Source organism: Medicago sativa, chromosome 4 (assembly GCF_051527215.1).
Source record: "Medicago sativa cultivar Bolivia chromosome 4, Bolivia_mono, whole genome shotgun sequence".
Classification (NCBI taxonomy): Eukaryota; Viridiplantae; Streptophyta; class Magnoliopsida; order Fabales; family Fabaceae; genus Medicago; species Medicago sativa.
In genome coordinates this window covers 74075008-74094046 of record NC_140752.1, presented here as the reverse complement: position 1 = coordinate 74094046, position 19039 = coordinate 74075008, and the positions used below count along the sequence as shown (strand labels likewise).

At 32.5% G+C, this 19039-nt stretch overlaps 4 protein-coding genes and 1 pseudogene across 7 annotated transcripts; 3 read left to right on the top strand and 2 right to left on the bottom strand.

Moving 5' to 3' along the window:
* The first annotated feature begins 1381 nt into the window (after positions 1-1381).
* On the top strand, positions 1382-4021 carry LOC146931770 (F-box protein At4g22280-like). The gene is made up of 4 exons (XM_085703361.1): positions 1382-1511; positions 1883-2827; positions 3249-3395; positions 3495-4021. Exons 2-4 carry the CDS (start codon positions 1892-1894, stop codon positions 3777-3779), a joined length of 1368 nt encoding a protein of 455 aa, XP_085559487.1. The 5' UTR covers positions 1382-1511; positions 1883-1891; the 3' UTR covers positions 3780-4021.
* LOC146931766 (F-box protein At4g22280-like) lies at positions 1382-18634 on the top strand. Of its 2 annotated transcripts, XM_085703360.1 has the most exons (5): positions 1382-1509; positions 15733-15746; positions 16293-17237; positions 17860-18009; positions 18109-18634. In XM_085703360.1, the coding sequence occupies exons 3-5, from the start codon at positions 16302-16304 to the stop codon at positions 18391-18393; spliced, it is 1371 nt and encodes a 456-aa protein (XP_085559486.1). In that variant the 5' UTR covers positions 1382-1509; positions 15733-15746; positions 16293-16301; the 3' UTR covers positions 18394-18634. The 2 variants fall into 2 exon arrangements, with proteins under 2 accessions (XP_085559486.1, XP_085559485.1); XM_085703359.1 differs by lacking the exon at positions 1382-1509 and having other exon boundaries at positions 15607-15746; positions 16290-17237.
* LOC146931769 (uncharacterized) lies at positions 5223-5824 on the top strand. Its single transcript, XM_085707693.1, has 2 exons — positions 5223-5550; positions 5790-5824. Exons 1-2 carry the CDS (start codon positions 5223-5225, stop codon positions 5822-5824), a joined length of 363 nt encoding a protein of 120 aa, XP_085563819.1.
* LOC146931768 (uncharacterized) lies at positions 6374-8751 on the bottom strand. 2 transcript variants are annotated; one of them, XM_085703363.1, is made up of 2 exons: positions 7923-8751; positions 6374-7806 (listed from the first exon to the last, which is right to left on the bottom strand). In XM_085703363.1, the coding sequence occupies exons 1-2, from the start codon at positions 8730-8732 to the stop codon at positions 7249-7251; spliced, it is 1368 nt and encodes a 455-aa protein (XP_085559489.1). In that variant the 5' UTR covers positions 8733-8751; the 3' UTR covers positions 6374-7248. The 2 variants fall into 2 exon arrangements, with proteins under 2 accessions (XP_085559489.1, XP_085559491.1); XM_085703365.1 differs by having other exon boundaries at positions 6374-7938.
* Positions 8715-11042, bottom strand: LOC146931767 (disease resistance protein Roq1-like; annotated as a pseudogene). Its single transcript, XR_015006811.1, has 3 exons — positions 10492-11042; positions 9201-10293; positions 8715-9102 (listed from the first exon to the last, which is right to left on the bottom strand). The product of XR_015006811.1 is annotated as a disease resistance protein Roq1-like (transcript).
* Positions 18635-19039: the final 405 nt, after the last annotated feature.

Sequence of the window (19039 nt, the reverse complement as noted above, 5' to 3'; positions counted from 1 at the left end):
AATATTTTAACATTTCATTTTAATTTAGATAATTTTTTTTCAACTTTTAGTCCCGCAAAAATTTTAAGTCGACACTTTCAATACTTGTGTTTATAAGTCAGGTTATATGTACCATTCAAATTTTTAAATTAGATTTTATAAAAATGTTTAGAATATTATAAGAATATCTATGAAAAATTTAGAATATTTGAACAAAATATAAAATTTTAAGTGCAAAAACATAAAATATACATATTTAATTCATCCACTTTTTAAACAAAAATGTTCAATTTATCAAATGATATACATGAGATAATTTAAATATTTGAATATACTAATCACGAATTTAAATATTTTCAAGAGATAATTTTATAATATACTAATCACGATTGCAATAAAATTCAAATTTTCAAATGATATACATGAGCTAACTTACAAACAAAAGGCAGAAATAATGATAAAAAAACTCTGTTTGGTAAAAATAAGTTATAAGCTAGCTGATAGCTGATAAGTTGGATGATAGCTGAAAAATTAGCTTATAGCTAATGACTCATGACTGATAGCTTATAGCTGAAAAACTAGCTTATAGCTAATGACTCATGACTGATAGCTTATAGCTGAAAAACTCACTTATTAAAAATAATGTGTTTGGTAAAATTAGTTGTTGAAGTGATTGATAAATATAAAATGACATAAAAGGACATGTTTTTTAATATTTGTTTTATAAATTATTTATTTAATTTTAAATATTTGAATTTATTTTAAATTACTTTCATCTCCAAAATGATAAATGCTTTTTTATGAATTCAATTAATATTTTTTATTTCACTAAAATGGTTGTACTATTTGTTACAAGATTTTATTTAAAATTATATATTATATTAAATGAATTAAAAGCAAGTTAAAAAAAAAGAATAAAGAATAAAGAACAAAGAAATATATGGATTCCTTCCAAAAAAAAAAGAAATATATGGATGGTAACGTGCAAATGGCTAGTGGGTAGTTTTTCTTTTTTTTATGATGTAAAAAGTGGGTAGTTACGTATGAATATGGGTAGTTTTTTTTCTTATTAAAAATAATAAAATAAAATTAATAAGGTTAAAATTGGAAGAGAATATAAAAAACTAAAAGTTAATTGAAATAGCTTCTCAAAAAAAGTTATAAGTTTATGAAAAAAGTTTGTTATCAAACACATCATATTTTAATCCAACAAACTTAGAAGCTAATTCAAGAAGCTATAACCGTTACCGAACACAGCCTTAGAAACTCAAAGTCCAATTTTTTTTTAGAAGAGTTAAAACAAAATGTTAAAATATTTATAAAGAGAAAAATATGTTTAACCCTAAAATAACCGTCAAATGAGATAGTGAATATAAAAGAAGAAGAAAGAAAGGCACAACACATAAGAAAACGAAACGCAGGTTTCTGCCCTAGTCTCTGTATGGGAAGCCTGTAACGAATGAATGAGAGTCTCGCTCTTCGCCTCACCGGTACGAACACTCCCAGGCGCAGAGTTTGAACTGCAATCTTCAGTTGAGTTTTCACTAATTTCTCTTTTTTTTGTCTTCGATTCAATATCAGTTAGTAACCGTTCAAATCATTCCGTTGTATTCAAATCATTTCCAATTTTTCAATCGTTTGTTTGGGTTTGTACGTTATGTCTATTTTCTTTGCCAATCTCATCCACATTGTTATTATGTATTCAAATGTCAAGTTCATGAACGAGTGCACATCAACTGTTTGTGAAAATGCCTAAGTCTGTTTGTTGTTTAATTAACAACATTTAGTGGCTTATCATTTGCAATTACTTCCTTATTCTCATATGAATCAATGATTTTTTACCATTCTTGGTGGTTTCGTACTTGTATATTATTTAATTATTTTCGTTTCATGTTTTAACCAGGCATAGCTCATGGCTTCTACAATCTCCTCATCAAATTTACATAAACTCCAAAGACATAATGTGGGTGATATGAAAGATATGATTAGCGATTTACCCGAGGGAATTCTTCATTTTATTCTTTCTCGTCTCTCTACGGAAGAGGCTGTAAGAACTTCTATATTAGCAACAAAGTGGAGATACTTGTGGACCCAATTACCCGTCTTTGATTTTCGAGAATTATCTCCAAAGCGAAATTCTAAGTCACCAGATTGCCTCGTAGATCTAGTGGACCAACTACTTCACAAATCCAACCGTATAAAAAAGCTCTTCATTGAATTACCAGTAACTATTGTTAATGCAGGGAAAGTTAGTTCTATGTTAACTTCTGCATTGATGCATGATGTCCATGATCTTACACTTAACCTAGAATCTAGAAATAGTAGGTTTGTGTTACCCAATAGTTTCTCGGCATCCCGGTCATTGACTAAGTTGGATATTGTATTTGGCTTCCTTGATTCTGTACCTGATGGTATCTGTTTCCATAGCTTGAAGATATTATCTTTTGCACATCTTACCTTCACAAATGAGAAGTCGGCTCAAAGACTTTTTTCTGGGTGCCCTGTCTTACAAGAGTTGTCCTTCGAAAAATGTTACTGGGAGAACATAAACATTAGTGTTGCAATTCCAACATTGAAGAAGTTGGACATCTTTTTCAGATCTTCTAGTCTAGATCGTAACAGTTGTATGTTCGAAATTGATGCCGTGAATCTTTTATCTTTAAGTTACAAAAGTAACCCAACTATAAATTGTTTCCTTGTTAACTCTACCTCCATAGTTGATGCAAATATTGATCTTGGGTTTTTCTGTGTCCAAAATAATGAACTGCATGTTGCTGTATTTGCAATTGAGCTGTTCAGTCGTCTTGGTAGTGTCGAGTCTCTCAGGCTATCAGATGAAACTATTCAGGTATGTTTGAATGTTTACTTATTGTCTTCATTAATATAATATAATTATTGTACTCCTTTGTAATGAAATATAAGCAAATCTTAACCACTTCGATCTTATTTAACAATAGTATCTCTATATTACCCCTCATTTAATTTAACTTTTTATATTTTCAATGACCCAATTTATTAATCATGGAGGGTAGTTTAGACAACAGACTTGATTTTTTTTATTGGATTGCATCCATTAAATTTGATCAATTACATTTCTTAATAGGTTTAATAACAGTTTTGACCCCTTAAGTATTACGAAGTGTGATCAATTTATGTTTCTAATTTATAGATAATGTCTATTGTGAATGTTGATTGGTCATGTCCTTGTATTATTTGCATATTCTTTCAATATCACACCGATCTTGACTTGTTTTTGTTTCCCTTGCTAGTGTCTTAACTATGCAAAATCTGCTCTTCATCTTTTACCTTCGTTCAAGAATTTGATGCGTCTTGAAGTGCATTTCGATGATCCTTGTGAAGTATTAGCAGACATTCTCCGAAAGAGTCCTAAACTAGAATTTCTTCACATTTATGGGGTACATCTTGTATCTTGCTCCAGATTTTCTTCGGCCACCTTTAACGGCTAACAATAATTTTATCTCAGTCTGTTGACTTATGTATTGATTCTTGTTTAGGGATCTTACTTATCCTTGGATGGTGAAGACTGGACATCAGATTCATTGCCTTGCTGTTTCAAATCTTCTCTCAAATCATGTGATATTTCAGATTTTCGTGCAGATGAAGCCGAAATCAGATTGGTGAAGTTTTTGTTAGAAAATGTCACGTTCTTAAGGGAGATGAACATTTACTGTACGGGATATCTATCAAAAAAATCGAAGAAGCTGGCTGATGTGAGGAACCAATTGCAAGCTTTAGGCATGGGAAGTTGTGTCATTAACTTGCGTCACTCGTGGTTTTGATGTTTTGGCGGGTTTGTTGAGTAAAGATTCATCTATACCTCAGATTTTGATTGTAGTTCCATCGGATGACTGTGCCTGTTTGATTTAGTGTGGGGCATTTTCAATGGATTTTACATGTAGCAAAAATTCTGTTTTCACATAGATTACCTTGTGGAATCGTTATTTTCCCATGCATTTGTAAGAATATAAAGTATCTAGACTATGTTTTATTTGATTGATAACTGGTTAAGTGTTGCTGGAAATGGAACCATTTGTGTCAAGAATAGGTTTATATTATGGGAAATGCTAACTTGTGCCCTTAAGGCACAGGTTAATAAATCAAATATAGAAATGGTTTATTGGAAGGTGTGTATTACATTTAATCTTTAACTTTTTAATGAATTGAATGCACACAATTTAAGATAATTTTTCTTCTTTTGGGTTTCTTAACATGTGCCCTTGTTAATACTACCTTATATTATTTGCATACACATAATATTAGATAGCATTGTGTGGAGTTAAAATCTTCAGAATGAATTTACGAAGTTGTAAGAGTTATCAACTAGATTAATTGTTCACTTGTTAAGCATCATTGTAATCGACTCCATAAATGGTATTCCCAAGTTAAGCATCATCTATAGGAATTAGGATTCATCCTTAGTAGTAAAACTATTGAGATAAACCATACTAAGTTTTCTTTCTTTCTTCTATACATCACATTACTTAGACCATCTCCATTGGGAGGGTCTTATAAGACCCACACTTTTAAGCGGGATCCGCACTCTTTTAATATTAAAAAATTGAAATATAATGATATAAAATTATTGATAGTTAATTAGTGGGTCCCATTTAAGAACTTTATGTGAGATCTGGGTTAGAGTGATTGAGTGCTTATTAGGTACCACTATTAAAAAATGATATGAGTGATGTGTACATGTGGAACCCATTTAAGACCCCAAAAATGAATGTCTCCATTGTGGATGCTCTTAGGTAAATATTTTCCCCATATCTTCCTAAGAATCTATAACTTACATGCTATGCTCTATTTGATTGAAAAGTCAAGAAGGGTTGTTCTTGCATCTTGAGGGTAACATGTTTGACAAAAATATTTCAGAACATGGTTTCACCTGCTTCTTTCCAAAGGCTAATGAATTAGATTGATCAGTTTTGTGTATATTTTTTTTTTTGTGTGTGAAAGAAATCAGTTTTGTGTATTGTTCGCGGCTAAAATAAAGGGGATATAACTTATCATTAAAATTAGGGTCATACTAACAAGTGTCTTAAGAGCACTTGTTAATGAAACTAATAATTTTGCTTTGGAAACAGTATTTAAACACTATTGAATCCATCACTTTTCACTTAATTCTAACACAATATTTTTATTTTTCTCCCTCAACTATCAAACATGATACAAAAAAAGGGAATTAAAATTATAAAGAAAAATGAACTATTTTAAGCAAGTTAATGAAAGTAGTCTATGTACCTACACCAAAGCGTTTAGCTAGAAAAGTGAGCTTCTATTGTAGAGGCAATGCAGCAAATGATTTGAAAGAGAGTGTTAAAGAAAAGAAGGAAGATGGTATGAGATGTGCTATTTGCTTGAAAGATTTTGAGGCCAAAGAAGAGGTGATGCTTACTCCATGCAACCTCTTCTTTGGCATTGTAACTTGGTTAACAAGCAAAGGTCGGTGTCCAGTTTGTATATTTGTGATTTTTGGTGGAATGAAGGGTAATTCTTCATCCTTTAACAGCAATGACATTGTCAATCTGGAACGCAATGAACTTATCTCTGGTGAGTATTTTTCAATTTTGAGGGCCACGGAAGAAGCTTTTCATTTAGAAAATCTTAATTACTAACAATGGTTTTAAAAACCCAATGAACTATATCATGGAACATCTTCTGATATAGTCTGTCAATTGACGAATTTGATCTCATGAGTAAACTTTTTGAACAAAAACTCTGGTCCCAACTTGTTCTGATTTTGATGGATTACTACTGTTCATGATTTAACTAGTGTTCTCTTTATGTAGAGAGTTCAGATACAGTTGAGAATGAGAAAACATAGATCCATGACAAGGAAGGGATTCCACCCGATCAACAAAGGCTCATCTTCACCGGTCGCACCCTTTCTGATTACAAGGTGTCCACACTTCATTTAATGCCTCGATTGAGAGATGGAATGCACATTTTTGTCAAAACTTTGACACGAATAATCATAACATTGAATGTAGAGATTTCAGATACAATAAATAATGTGTAATCCAACATTCAGGAGAAAGAGGCTGTTCGACCAAGTGAAGCTTATTGTTGCTTGAAAGCAGCTTCAAGATGTTTATACTCTAGCTCATTATAATATCAGGAAGGAATCTACTCTGCATATTGTTTCGCAGTTCCATGGTGGTGGTGCCATCTGATTGCATTCATTTTGTAATTCTGTCATCAATATGTAGTCCATTGCAGCTGGACTTGGAGATGTTGCTACGTTTTAGATTTGGCATATGAACCTGTTCCTATTCGTCCAGCTGCATGTAGAATGCTAGCTTTGTTTCTTTTTTAATTTGCTTCTGTTACATGTTCTGCGCAATTGTTAAAATTTGATTTTGGGACATGGTCCTTTTGAGAACAAATCCTATCGAATAATATTTAACAAATCTTTGTAAAAGTTTAACCGTTATTAACACTTCCTAAACAAAGCTTTTGGAGTTGCAATTGGTAAATTTGTAATGCTTGTTGTACAAGTAATGTGGAAGTGATCATGTGCCTCTTGTTTATCAGGCACACAGGAGGGAAAAAAATGAGTGCAAAGTAGAATGTATATTTCTTTGCAACAAAATTGTTCCCACCTAACTTTAGGATTTCTAAGCAGTGTAACCACCCAATAGCATCAGGGATTTGAATAAGATTGCAGAAACTTAGGTCAAGATATTTCAAACATGATTGATGAGACAACAATAAACCAATCGAGTCTTCACTTGTTTGAAAAATCGAAAATCGAAAGGATGGTTTCAGAGCTTTGTGGATGAAGGATGTTGACTGGTACTGGGTCGTGGTTTCTTTGTTATCAAGTATCTCCAAAGGATGGCTTTTCTTTGCTTGATGTTGCTACAATAATGACATTTAGTAACACGTGAAAGGAGGAGGAATGGAATCGTTGGCTGATGTTACAATACAACTTCTACTACTCTCACTTTCCATTTCACTGAAATCATCGACTCCTTTCTAGGACTGTTCCAAAGTGTCTGGGAAGGTCAAGTCCAAGTCATTCTAATTGCAAGGTTCGTTCTCAATTAGTCATGCGCGGAGGGAGAGAACGGTGCAGTTGACCCGGTCTCATCCCCCTACTCCAAGGGGATTCACACTATGGGAGTTCCTTTTACTTGACCAACTTATTTGGATTTCCATTACCAGTCCCCTATTGATTGGCATTGTCTTCCAATTAGTGGGTTGATGCAGCACTGAAAGCGAGAAGTAGGCATAACTGAAATGTGTTTATACTAAGGGACGGAGGGAGTACTTGTTTTGAACCGAGGAATTTCCACCGTACATCATTTGTGGGTTTAATTGCTCCACATCCTCCTTAAAAATCCATCGATAACCACAATTTTTGACCTCCAAATGCAATCTGGGGGGATGCACAGCATAACCTTCCAATTTAATAATTCTCTGGGGAAAGCACCCACGTTGTCCACTTGTGATATACTCCATAAATGATTCCCTGGGGAGAAAAATTAGCAACATGTGTTCTAAGTCAACTGTGACCAGATCGTTTTCAAGATGTATGGGAGTAATTGTAGAGCGCCAATGTTGTTTACATCGGAAAACCAGCCCAATATGAGGTGACCTTTCTTCACCTAAATTAGTTGGATCATCATGTGCCACAAAAGTTAAGTAGCAAGCAATGCCTATACAATTGGTGTCATCAATAATGGGTGATGTATCCATGCTTATTGAACTACCCACATTTTGTTTGTTGAACCATATTGGATTTTGTGTTATGGGAATAACAATATCAGTCCGACCCCTTAGGGGATTGGATTTCATGCGCACCTGATACCAGATAAATAATTAGTTATGTATTTTTTTTAACTTATATTTAGTTATGTATTAGTAGTTCAATCACATAAAAATAAATATAAACAAGAGGAAAAGGATGGCGTTGGCACCTTAAGGAGTTGTATCATCCAAGAAAAAGCCATTCTATAACAGCATTCCATGTCAATTAAACCGGGGCAGTCAAAAATATATAATCCATAATTAACAAAAAAAAATTGTTTTAATGGTAAAACAAATTTTGATGGGAGTTCAGGTAAATATTTCAGCTGCTTACAGTGCTCCAAGTTCAATTCTCTAAGTTTGGAAAGTTCTTTCATGCTAGAAGGCAGTGTCACAAAATTGTTCCCCCCTAACTTTAGGATTTCTAAGCAATGCAACAACCCAATTGCATTAGGGATTTGAAGAAGATTGCAGAAACTTAGGTCAAGAGTTTGCAAGCATGACATACTAGACAATGAATGAAACAATAAACCAATTGAATCTTCTTGTTTTCGAAAAATAAAAAATCGGAAGGGTGGCTTGAAAACTTTGTGGATGAAGGATGTTGGTTGGTATTGGATAGTACATTCTTTGTTATCAAGCATCTCCAAATGTTCTATTTGCCTTTGTCCCTTTAACATATTATCATGTAATTTTGGACAGCCTGAGAGATTTAGATGTTTGAGAGAACTCAGACAAAAAATGCTATAAAGAACACTGACCAGATTTTTACAATTTTTCAAATTTAAGTTATACAGCCTTCTTAAGATACCAATGGATGGATCGATCTGCACAAGTTTTATACACCCTTCAACATTTAGGTAACCGAGATTTGGAATCTCCAAGAAACTTGGCAGCATAATAAGATTTTTTGAGTGGGAAAGATTCATATATGTCAAATTGTGAAGAGACTGCAGACAATGGTCAATAGAAAGAGACATATTAATAATCGTATTTAAGCTTGAATTTATTTCTTTGACTAAGCTGAAAAAGATAAACAAAGGCTCAGAGAGACCATGTTTATGGTACCTTTGTGCCCTTCCATAGTTTTCGGATGTTGCTACCAGGTAGGTCCAGTTCAACAAGTTTATCCGGCTCAAAACTTGATGGCAAACAAGTGAAAGGATATTTATCCCAACAGAGATACCCCAATTCACTTGAAAGAAAATTGAGATTTCCTGAGAAATTCAAATTCCACAGCACAAGCAATTTAAGACGGCTCATTTGTGCTAAAGCTTCAGCCCTCAATGTTGTCATCTCCTGTGTGTTTGCATAACGCTTCAGCACTATGGCTTCAAGGTTTCCAGTTGCCTACAGTATTGCCAATGACATTCAAAATCACAAATACAATGTTATCAAGTAATTATAGAAAAAATGACAAGCAATAATCTCATTTCAATAACTATTACCATGTTTTCTGAGATAACATTGTGGACATCCTTGTAGTCCCATAACCTGTTCCACTTTCTTGGTTCTTTGGGTGACTTTTCTCTAACGATACTCTTGCCCAGTTCTATGAGCAAATCATGCATAAAAATTCTCTGCATCTCACAGGTTATGAGTGATTTATCAACGAGAACTCTTAAACCAATTTCGGAAAGAAATCCACGAAAATCTAAAACTTTCTTCACGTATATCTCATCATTTCCATCAAAGAAACAAGCAATATCAAGAAATATATCTTTTTCTTTATCCTCTAGTCAATCAAAACTAATTCGGAGTACACTCATAATATCTGTCTTTGGACTCTCTTTTAATCTTGTCAATGCACTTCTCCATTCAGAAACATCTCGACCATACAAAAAAGAGCCCGACACTTTAATTGCTAATGGAAGGCCATTTGCATATCTCAGTACATCATCTGCCAAGTCTATGTAATCGCTCATGATATCATCACTTTTGAAAGCTTTCCAACAAAACAATTGAAGGGCATTTTTATGATCCATGAGTCGAACTTTGTAAACTCCATCTACTCCATGCTCTCTCAAGATATGGCCATCTCTAGAAATTATGATGATTCTGCTCCCTGTACCTAGTGATTCTCGTGTCATGGCCAATTTATCCAGTTGTTCAACATTATCAACATTATCAAGAACTACAAGGGATTTTGTTTGACATAGCCTAGTTCGTATCAAATTAGATGCCATATAAAGATTGCATATCTGAAGATTTTCTTCATTTAGAGTTTGACAAAGAAGTTGCTTTTGCACTCCAATTGGGCCATAGTCTCCATAAATTTTACTTACATCATCAATAAAGCAACATGCATCAAATTGATTAGAGATTCTAGCATACAATGCAGTAGCAAGAGTTGTCTTCCCTATTCCACCCTTTCCACAAATCCCTACAACACGAACATCATCGGAGTCCAAAATCAGAAGCTTTTCCAATTCTTCCACTTGTGAGTGCATCCCAACAATATTGTTGGGTAAAGTTGAAAATTTGTTTCCCAATAAGCATGTTGCCTTTTTAATAATTTTTCCAATCTCTGCATATTGTGGCCTAAAAGACCATAGGTTAGAAATATCATTATCACATGACAACTCCATACAAAAGCTACAAACACTAATTGATAAAGCAATTCAAGAACAAAAATTGTGTGCTTCTGTAATTAATTGAATAGTTCAATGATGAAGAAAACTAGTTCAATGAATCAGTTGTTAATAAACTCAAAATGCAAACATAGAAAAGAGTACTTACTTATCCCTTATATCCCAACCCGAGAGATTGGCTACTTGTTCCAGGGATCCCCTCCATCTTTGCACTTCCTCTAAGTTTTCTTTGAATCTTTCTTCATGCTCTCGAAAGGCTTTTCCATAATCACCGGTTTGCTTTCGTACCTCAGATGGACTCACATCAAAGAAAATAGGCATAACAGTTTGTCTTGTTACTTCAATGCAATCAACAATTTTTGCTAGTTCCCGCAAGCACCATGTGGAAAAAGCATAGTTTCTTGAGAAGATAACAATGAAAATATGGGATTCTTCGATGGCTTGGACAAGCTCTTGTGATATATTTTCACCTTTTTTGAGATTTGCATCATCCCTGAAGGCAACAATGCCATTTTTATAAAGAGCGCCAAAAAGATGATCAGTGAAATTGTTGCGTGTGTCTTCGCCACGGAAGCTCACAAACACATCATATTTCCATTTCATCCTTCTAGGTGAAGAGACACTTTGGATGCTACTACTAGCCATTGAAATTGTAACTTGCAAGAGTGATGATGTATTTTACACTATTGCTGTGAACCTGAAAGTCTGCAATACCAAGGTAACATTAAATAATAGCTGGCCATTTATTTTTAAAACCAGTTATTGGTCTCGCCTTCATAGTATAATACGTTCCCAAGTCTTGGTCTTTCTTTGTTCGTTTGTTTATTTTAATGGTGTATACAGTGTAACCTACCCTCAATTTCTTTTAAAATGCAACTTTTGTAATTATTTGCGTAACACATTTGTAATTTTGTATTCGTCGGTGCTTTGCTTGTACCTGTTTCAATTTTTAAAAAGTCTTCCTCGATTCCAAAACAAAAAAGTCTTGGTCATTTTTTTTAATTATTTATTTCGTGATCCCACATGATAAATGACATCCACCATTTAATCTAAGGAAATTTCTACGATATACTCATAAATTAAGGTGTATTGATATTTTTGTTTCATAAATTTATAAAAAACGGGCTGTATATGTCAAATTTACGAAAAAAAATTAAATTAACATGAAATCGAACGGGCTTTATGCCTTTCAATTCAATCATCACCCTGATTTTCAAAGAGTCCTTAAGAAAGGTCATTGGTACTTCAATAATCATCTATTGATGTAACCATCTTCCTGTAAAGGATAATCTTTTCAATAGAGTTTCAATGACTGTCTTTGTTTGGGTGGGTGTGGCATGCCAGAAGACATGGATCATTTATTTCATAGATGTAACTTTTTCAGTATTTTATGATCTTTGGTGGCTAAATGGTTAGGTGTCGCAACAACAGGAAACGACAATATTTATGAACATATTTTGCATTTTACTGCTCTTTGTGGTTTTTCGAAAAGAGAGTGGATGTTTTTGAAAATGGTTTGGTATTTGTACGATTTGGACTATTTGAAAAGAGCGGAATGGTCAAATTTTTCAGCAAAGGGAGGAAAGTTTGCACACTTTATGTGAGAAGATCAAAGCTCTAGTACTTTTGGTGGCTGAAATTAAAAATTCATCAACTTTGATTTTGACTTATCATTATTGGAGGCTTAATCCTCATCGTTGCTTATTAGTAATCTCTTAGTATAACTTGTTAATTTCAGCCATCATAATCAATATAAAAATTCAATCACGTCTGCATACATTTCTGGAAACATTTGTATAACTTGTTTACTTTAGAAAAGAAAAACTAGTATATTTCATTTTGGTCGAATAAGGCTTTGTTTAATATAAAAAAAGAATAACGGAAAAAACTAGTTTATACCGGATGAACTTATAATAAATAAGATAGGTGATTGAGTTTATAATATTTAATAAAATTAACGGTTGAACTAACTTACAATTATGAGATGACATAAAAAAAGATGTTTAATTTAATTTTTTTTAAAGTAAGATAACATGGGTAAAATAGAGAGAAGAAATGATAAGTTATCAATTTTAAACCATAAGCTTCCTTCAAAAAAAAAATTAAACTATAAGCTAGTGAAATACACTGTAAGTCCATGAGAAAAAAAAATGTTGGCAAACAAATATTTTTTGTCATATGAGTTTATAATTTTTTTTTTGAAAGAGTGTGAGTTTATAAACTATAAACTCAAAATCCAAAATTGGCAATCACTTAAGTGTATATTTGTTCGACAGACATATTAATAAAAGGATAAATTTGTCCACACAAAATAAATAGAGAAAATTACACTCACCTCTCCTGAGGTTTGGCTAAATGTCACACACCTCCCCTCTAGTTTACTAATAGACAATGACCTCCCTTATGTATCGGCGTCAGTCATCTGTTTTGTTTCATTTGGAAGAAAAAAATTGAAACACTTCATTGGTGCTTTGTACTCTGTAGTCTCCCTATTCTGATTCTTGGCTCATAGAGTCATTCACTCACGTTTTTTAATTTGTTTTTTTTTTAAGAAGCTAAATTAACCCATCCAAATTGACACTGAACACACTCCCAGATCACAAGCCAATGCCACCAGACCAACCCAGGTGGATTCGTTTTCTAATTTGTTATCTATCCTCTCCCAAGTTTAAAAGACTCAGTGAGAAATTGAGCAACGCTCAACAATACATTGTTAGAAATTTTCATCTTCTAATTCACAATAACATCATTTTTTTTTATACATTACTTTGCTCATAATAAAAAGAAAAATAGTATCAATTAAACCACATCAACAAGCAATTCTAAGCACCCTTGAGACAAAACAACAAACATCTTGCGAACAACGTTATACATACTTCTTTGGAAACAAAGATGAGTTGACTCTTGCAAGTTGCATCTTCTGAGTTTTGTTTCCTTCAACACCAATATCTATATCTATATAGTACAAAGGGAGATAAATGAATTCAAACATGGCAAACAGTGACACCACATCTTACCAAACACACCACACGCTCATTTTGTAATCAAGGATATGATGAAGACGAAGGAAAATAAAAAAGCAACATGGTGAAATAGGAAGTCACAAGTTCTTCTCAAAATGGATTCGTGGCTTTATTTGCTTACATCAGATTGTAGCCTCCTGAATGATGAAAGATGAAGGCAGTCTTTTAACAACAATTCACAGACAACGTTAACTGAGGAGGGGGGTCCGTGTCATTTAGAAGCCAAAATAAGGGAGGTAATTGATCAAATAAAAACTAGAGGGGAGGTATGTGTCATTTAACTAAAACTTAAGGGAGGTTAATGTAATTATCCCAAATAAATAAATAAGATAAAGGTTAAATATATTTTTCGTTCCATAAATATTTTAACTTTTGTTTTAATCTCTATAAAAAAATTCTGCAATTTTTAATTCTTCAAAAGTTTTTAGCCAATACTTTTGATCCTTACTTTTAAATCAGATCATATGTACAATTCAAATTTTTGAATTAGATTCTACAAAAATATTTAGAATATTATAAAAACATCTCTAAAAAAATTAGAATGTTTTAATTAAATTTAAAATTTTAAGCGGAAAAAACATAAAATATTCATATTTAATTCATCCATTTTTTAACAAAAATGTTTAATTTATCTCTTGTTAATTTTTAAAAAAATATTTGCAAGAAAGAATTTTATAATATATAAAACACGAATGCAATAAAATTCAAAATTTCAAATGATACACATAAACAGACTTAAAAACAAGAGGCACAAGTGATAATAAAAAACTGACTATACCTTTTTTGGTCCTTTAATTTTGATAAAAATATCGGGTTAGTCCTTTAAATTTTATAAGTTTTATATAGGTCTTTAGTACCATTTAAGGACCTATTTAAAACTTAAAATCTTCAAATAGTTGCATTAAATTAACTACTTAAAGGACCTATTTGAAACTTAAAATAACTTAAAGAACCTATTTAAAACTTCAAAAAAATTGAAGTACTTATTTGAAAAGAAATGATATTTGTACAATCATTTTGTGACAACTTTCTTTCATACTCACATTATGTTTTTACTTTCTCTCTCTATTGTTTTGGTTTCCGTGTCAATACTTATATTTCTTTCTAAATTTATTGCTGTCTCAAAAGTTATTACATAAATCGTTGTTCAAATAACACAACTCTTATTTAAAACTTAATAAACTTTTTTTTGAAGAGGCTTAAAACTTAATAAACTTAAAGCACTAACCTGATAATTTGTTCAAATTTAAAGGATGAAAAGAGATATTTTGCAAAAAAATACTTTTAGAAACTAGAAGTAAGAGACTTTTTAAAGATGTATGTTATTTGAACAACCATTTGGTTGATAACTTATTTTTTCTGTTACTAATTATAAGCAAATTTGACTGTTTAGGTTCATTCAATTAATGATGTATGTGGTCCATATTATGAATCACATACATCATTAATTGAATGAACCTAAAAAGTAAAATTTGCTTATAATTAGAAACAGAGGAAGTATGTGACAACCATAATTTACAAAGAAAAAATAGGTATTTGCACGAAAACCAAAACAATAGAGAGATAAAGTAAAAGATAATGTAAGTATGAGAGAAAAAGTTGTCACAAAAATTGTCATAAAATGGATGTTTAAATATCATTTCTCACTTTTAAAAGGTTCAAAACCATAAGAAAACGAAACACAAGTTTCTGCCCTAGTCTCTATGTGGGATTGAACGAATGAGAGAGTTTATATTATAAAGAAAAATAAGCCCCAAAGCCCCTCCTTCCAATGTTCTCTATTTCTTCCACTTTCTCATTCATTTTTTTCCAAGTTTTTCCTTCCCTTCCCCTCCAAATTCGCAAACAAAGTCAATTTTATTTTTAAGAATTAAAACAAAAAGTTCTTGACCAAAAAAAAAACAAAAAGTTCAAATATTTATAAAGACAAAATATATTTAACCCTAAAATAACATTAAAAAGAGATGTATGATCAACACATATATCTTATGAAAAAAAAAAGTCTTGTTAACGAGTGTTCCGAGACATTCTTTAAGCTTTCTAAAATAAGTAATTATGTTTAAAAAAAATTAAATGTTTCGATTTCAAATGTACTGATTACATATTTTTTCATAAATAGTTATTAATTATGATTTTTAAAAAGTGTTTCAAAGACACTCGTTAACACGTTAACACGGATAAAAAAAACAACCGTAAAAAGAGATGAGTGAATAAAATAAGAAGAAAGAAAGGCACACAACACATACAAAACGCAGGTTTCTTTGTGGGAAGAATAACCGTAACGAACGAATGAGAGTCTCGCTCGTCGCCTCACCGGAACGAACACTCCCAGGCGCTCTTGTCGTCACCGTTTGAGCTGCAATCTTTCACCTTTTCTTCAGTTGAGTTTTCACTAATTTCTCTTTTTTTTTTACATCTTCTATTCAATATCAGTTAGTAACCGTTCAAATCATTCCGTTGTATTCAAATCATTTCCAATTTTTCAATCGTTTGTTTGGGTTTGTACGTTGTGTCTATTTTCTTTGCTAATCACATCGATGTTGTATTTATTTATTTATTCAAATGTGAAATTCATGACTGCATATCAACTGTTTGTGAAAATGCCAAGTCTGTTTGTTGTTTAATTAACAACATTTAGTGCCTTATCATTAGCAATTCGTTCTCTATTCTCATACGAATCAATGCTTTGCACATCGTTCAACAATTTTTGTGAAATTGCCCGTCTGTTAGTCAAGTTCATGATGAATGAGTGCATATCAACTGTTTTTGAAAATGCCTAACAATTTTTGTTTAATCAACAACATTTAGTGCCTTATCATTTGCAATTACTTCCCTATTCTCATATGAATCAATGATTTTACCATTCTTGTGGGTGGTTTTCTACTTGTATATTATTTCATTATTTTTTGTTTAATATTTTTAGCAGGCATAGCCCATGGCTTCTACAATCTCATCATCAAATTCACATAAGCTCCAAAGATATCATATGGCTGATATGAAAGATATGATTAGCGATTTACCTGAGGGAATTCTTCATTATATTCTTTCTCGTCTCTCTACGGAAGAGGCTGGAAGAACTTCTATATTAGCAACAAAGTGGAGATACTTGTGGACCCAATTACCCGTCTTTGATTTTCGAGAATTATCTCCAAAGCGAAATTCTAAGTCACCAGATTGCCTCGTAGATCTAGTGGACCAACTACTTCACAAATCCAACCGTATAAAAGAGCTCTTCATTGAATTACCATCAACTATTGTTGATACAGGGAAAGTTACTTCAATGTTATCTTCTGCATTGATGCATGATGTCCATGATCTTACACTTAACCTAGAATCTAAAAATAGTAGGTTCGTGTTACCCAATAGTTTCTCGGCATCCCGGTCATTGACTAAGTTGGATATAGTATTTGGCTTCCTTGATTCTGTACCTGATGGTATCTGTTTCCCTAGCTTGAAGATATTATCTTTTGCACATCTTACCTTCACAAATGAGAAGTCGGCTCAAAGACTTTTTTCTGGGTGCCCTGTCTTACAAGAGTTGTCCTTCGAAAAATGTTACTGGGTGAACATAAACATTAGTGTTGCAATTCCAACATTGAAGAAGTTGGACATCTTTTTCAGATCTTCTAGTCTAGATCGTAACAGTTGTATGTTCGAAATTGATGCCGTGAATCTTTCATCTTTAAGTTACAAAAGTAACCCAACTATAAATTGTTTCCTTGTTAACTCTACCTCCATAGTTGATGCATATATTGATCTTGGGTTTTTCTGTGTCCAAAATAACGAACTGCATGTTGCTATATTTGCAATTGAGCTGTTCAGTCGTCTTGGTAGTGTCGAGTCTCTCAGGCTATCAGATGAAACTATTCAGGTATGTTTGAATGTTTACTTATTGTCTTCATTAATATAATATAAATATTGTACTCCTTTGTAATGAAATATAAGCAAATCTTAACCACTTCGATCTTATTTAACAATAGTATCTCTATATTACCCCTCATTTAATTAAACTTTTTATATTTTCAATGACCCAATTTATTAATCATGGAGGGTAGTTTAGACAACAGACTTGATTTTTTTTTTTTATTGGATTGCATCACTTAAATTTGATCAATTACATTTCTTAATAGGCTTAATAACAGTTTTGACCCCTTAAGTATTACGTAGTGTGATCAATTTATGTTTATAATTTATAGATAATGTCTATTGTAAATGTTGATTAGTCATGTCCTTATATTATTTGCATATTCTTTAAAGGGTTTTGCTAGAAGCCACCCATGAAGGTGTCTTTTAGCAATCCACACCTCAAGGTGTGATTTTCACTTTTTAGTTATAACTTTGCTAAAAGACACCTTCATAAAAATTAGTTGGTGTCTTTTAGCAAATGCTCATAGAATAACTTGCTAAAAGACACCTTCATAAAAGGTGTCTTCTAGCAAAACCCTTCTTTAAATATCACAGCGATCTTGACTTGTTTTTGTTTCCCTTGCTAGTGTCTTAACTACGCAAAATCTGCTCTTCATCTTTTACCTTCGTTCAAGAATTTGACGCATCTTGAAGTGCATTTCGACGATCCTAGTTGTGAAGTATTAGCAGACATTCTCCGAAAGAGTCCTAAACTAGAATTTCTTGACATTTATGGGGTACATCTTGTATCTTGCTCCAGATTTTCTTCTGCCACCTTTAACGGCTAACAATAATTTTATCTCAGTCTATTGACTTGTGTATTGATTCTTGTTTAGGGATCTTACTTATCCTTGGATGGTGAAGACTGGACATCAGATTCATTGCCTTGCTGTTTCAAATCTTCTCTCAAATCATGTGATATTTCAGATTTTCGTGGAGATGAAGCCGAAATCAGATTGGTGAAGTTTTTGTTAGAAAATGTCACGTTCTTAAGGGAGATGAACATTTACTGTACGGGATATCTATCAAAAAAATCGAAGAAGCTGGCTGATGTGAGGAACCAATTGCAAGCTTTAGGCATGGGAAGTTGTGTCATTAACTTGCGTCACTCGTGGTTTTGATGTTTTGGCGGGTTTGTTGAGTAAAGATTCATCTATACCTCTGATTTTGATTGTAGTTTCGTCGGATGACTGTGCTGTTTGATTTAGTGTGGGGCATTTTCAATGGATTTTACATGTAGCAAAAATTCTGTTTTCACATAGATTACCTTGTGGAATCGTTATTTTCCCATGCATTTGTAAGAATCTAAAGTATCTAGACTATGTTTTATTTGATTGATAACTGGTTAAGTGTTGCTGGAAATGGAACCATTTGTGTCAAGAATAGATTTATTTTATGGGAAATGCTAACTTGTGCCCGGGCACAAGTTAATAAATCAAACATAGAAATGATTTATTGGAAGATGTGTATTACATTTAATCTTAACTTTTTAATGAATTGAATGCACACAATTTAAGAGAATATTTTTTCTTTTGGGTTTCTTTAACATGTGCCCTTGTTAACACTATTATTTGCATACACATAATATTGGATAGCATTGTGTAGAGTTAAAATCTTCAGAATGATTTACGAAGTTGTAAGAATTATCAACTAGATTAATTGTTCACTAGTTAAGCATCATTGTAATCAACTCCAGAAATGGTATTCCCAAGTTCAGCATCATCTATAGTACTTAGGATTCATCCTTAGGAGTAAAACTATTGAGAT

Excerpts from the sequence above, each read along its gene's own strand:
- LOC146931770 (XM_085703361.1), top strand. The coding sequence starts at position 1,892 with ATGGCTTCTACAATCTCCTCATCAAATTTACATAAACTCCAAAGACAT. Across the intron at positions 2,828-3,248 it reads TATCAGATGAAACTATTCAG|TGTCTTAACTATGCAAAATC; the intron begins GTATGTTTGAAT and ends TTCCCTTGCTAG. Across the intron at positions 3,396-3,494 it reads AATTTCTTCACATTTATGGG|GGATCTTACTTATCCTTGGA; the intron begins GTACATCTTGTA and ends ATTCTTGTTTAG.
- LOC146931769 (XM_085707693.1), top strand. The coding sequence starts at position 5,223 with ATGAAAGTAGTCTATGTACCTACACCAAAGCGTTTAGCTAGAAAAGTG. Across the intron at positions 5,551-5,789 it reads ACGCAATGAACTTATCTCTG|AGAGTTCAGATACAGTTGAG; the intron begins GTGAGTATTTTT and ends CTCTTTATGTAG.
- LOC146931768 (XM_085703363.1), bottom strand. The coding sequence starts at position 8,732 with ATGTCTCTTTCTATTGACCATTGTCTGCAGTCTCTTCACAATTTGACA. Across the intron at positions 7,807-7,922 it reads GGATGATACAACTCCTTAAG|GTGCGCATGAAATCCAATCC; the intron begins GTGCCAACGCCA and ends ATCTGGTATCAG.
- LOC146931766 (XM_085703360.1), top strand. The coding sequence starts at position 16,302 with ATGGCTTCTACAATCTCATCATCAAATTCACATAAGCTCCAAAGATAT. Across the intron at positions 17,238-17,859 it reads TATCAGATGAAACTATTCAG|TGTCTTAACTACGCAAAATC; the intron begins GTATGTTTGAAT and ends TTCCCTTGCTAG. Across the intron at positions 18,010-18,108 it reads AATTTCTTGACATTTATGGG|GGATCTTACTTATCCTTGGA; the intron begins GTACATCTTGTA and ends ATTCTTGTTTAG.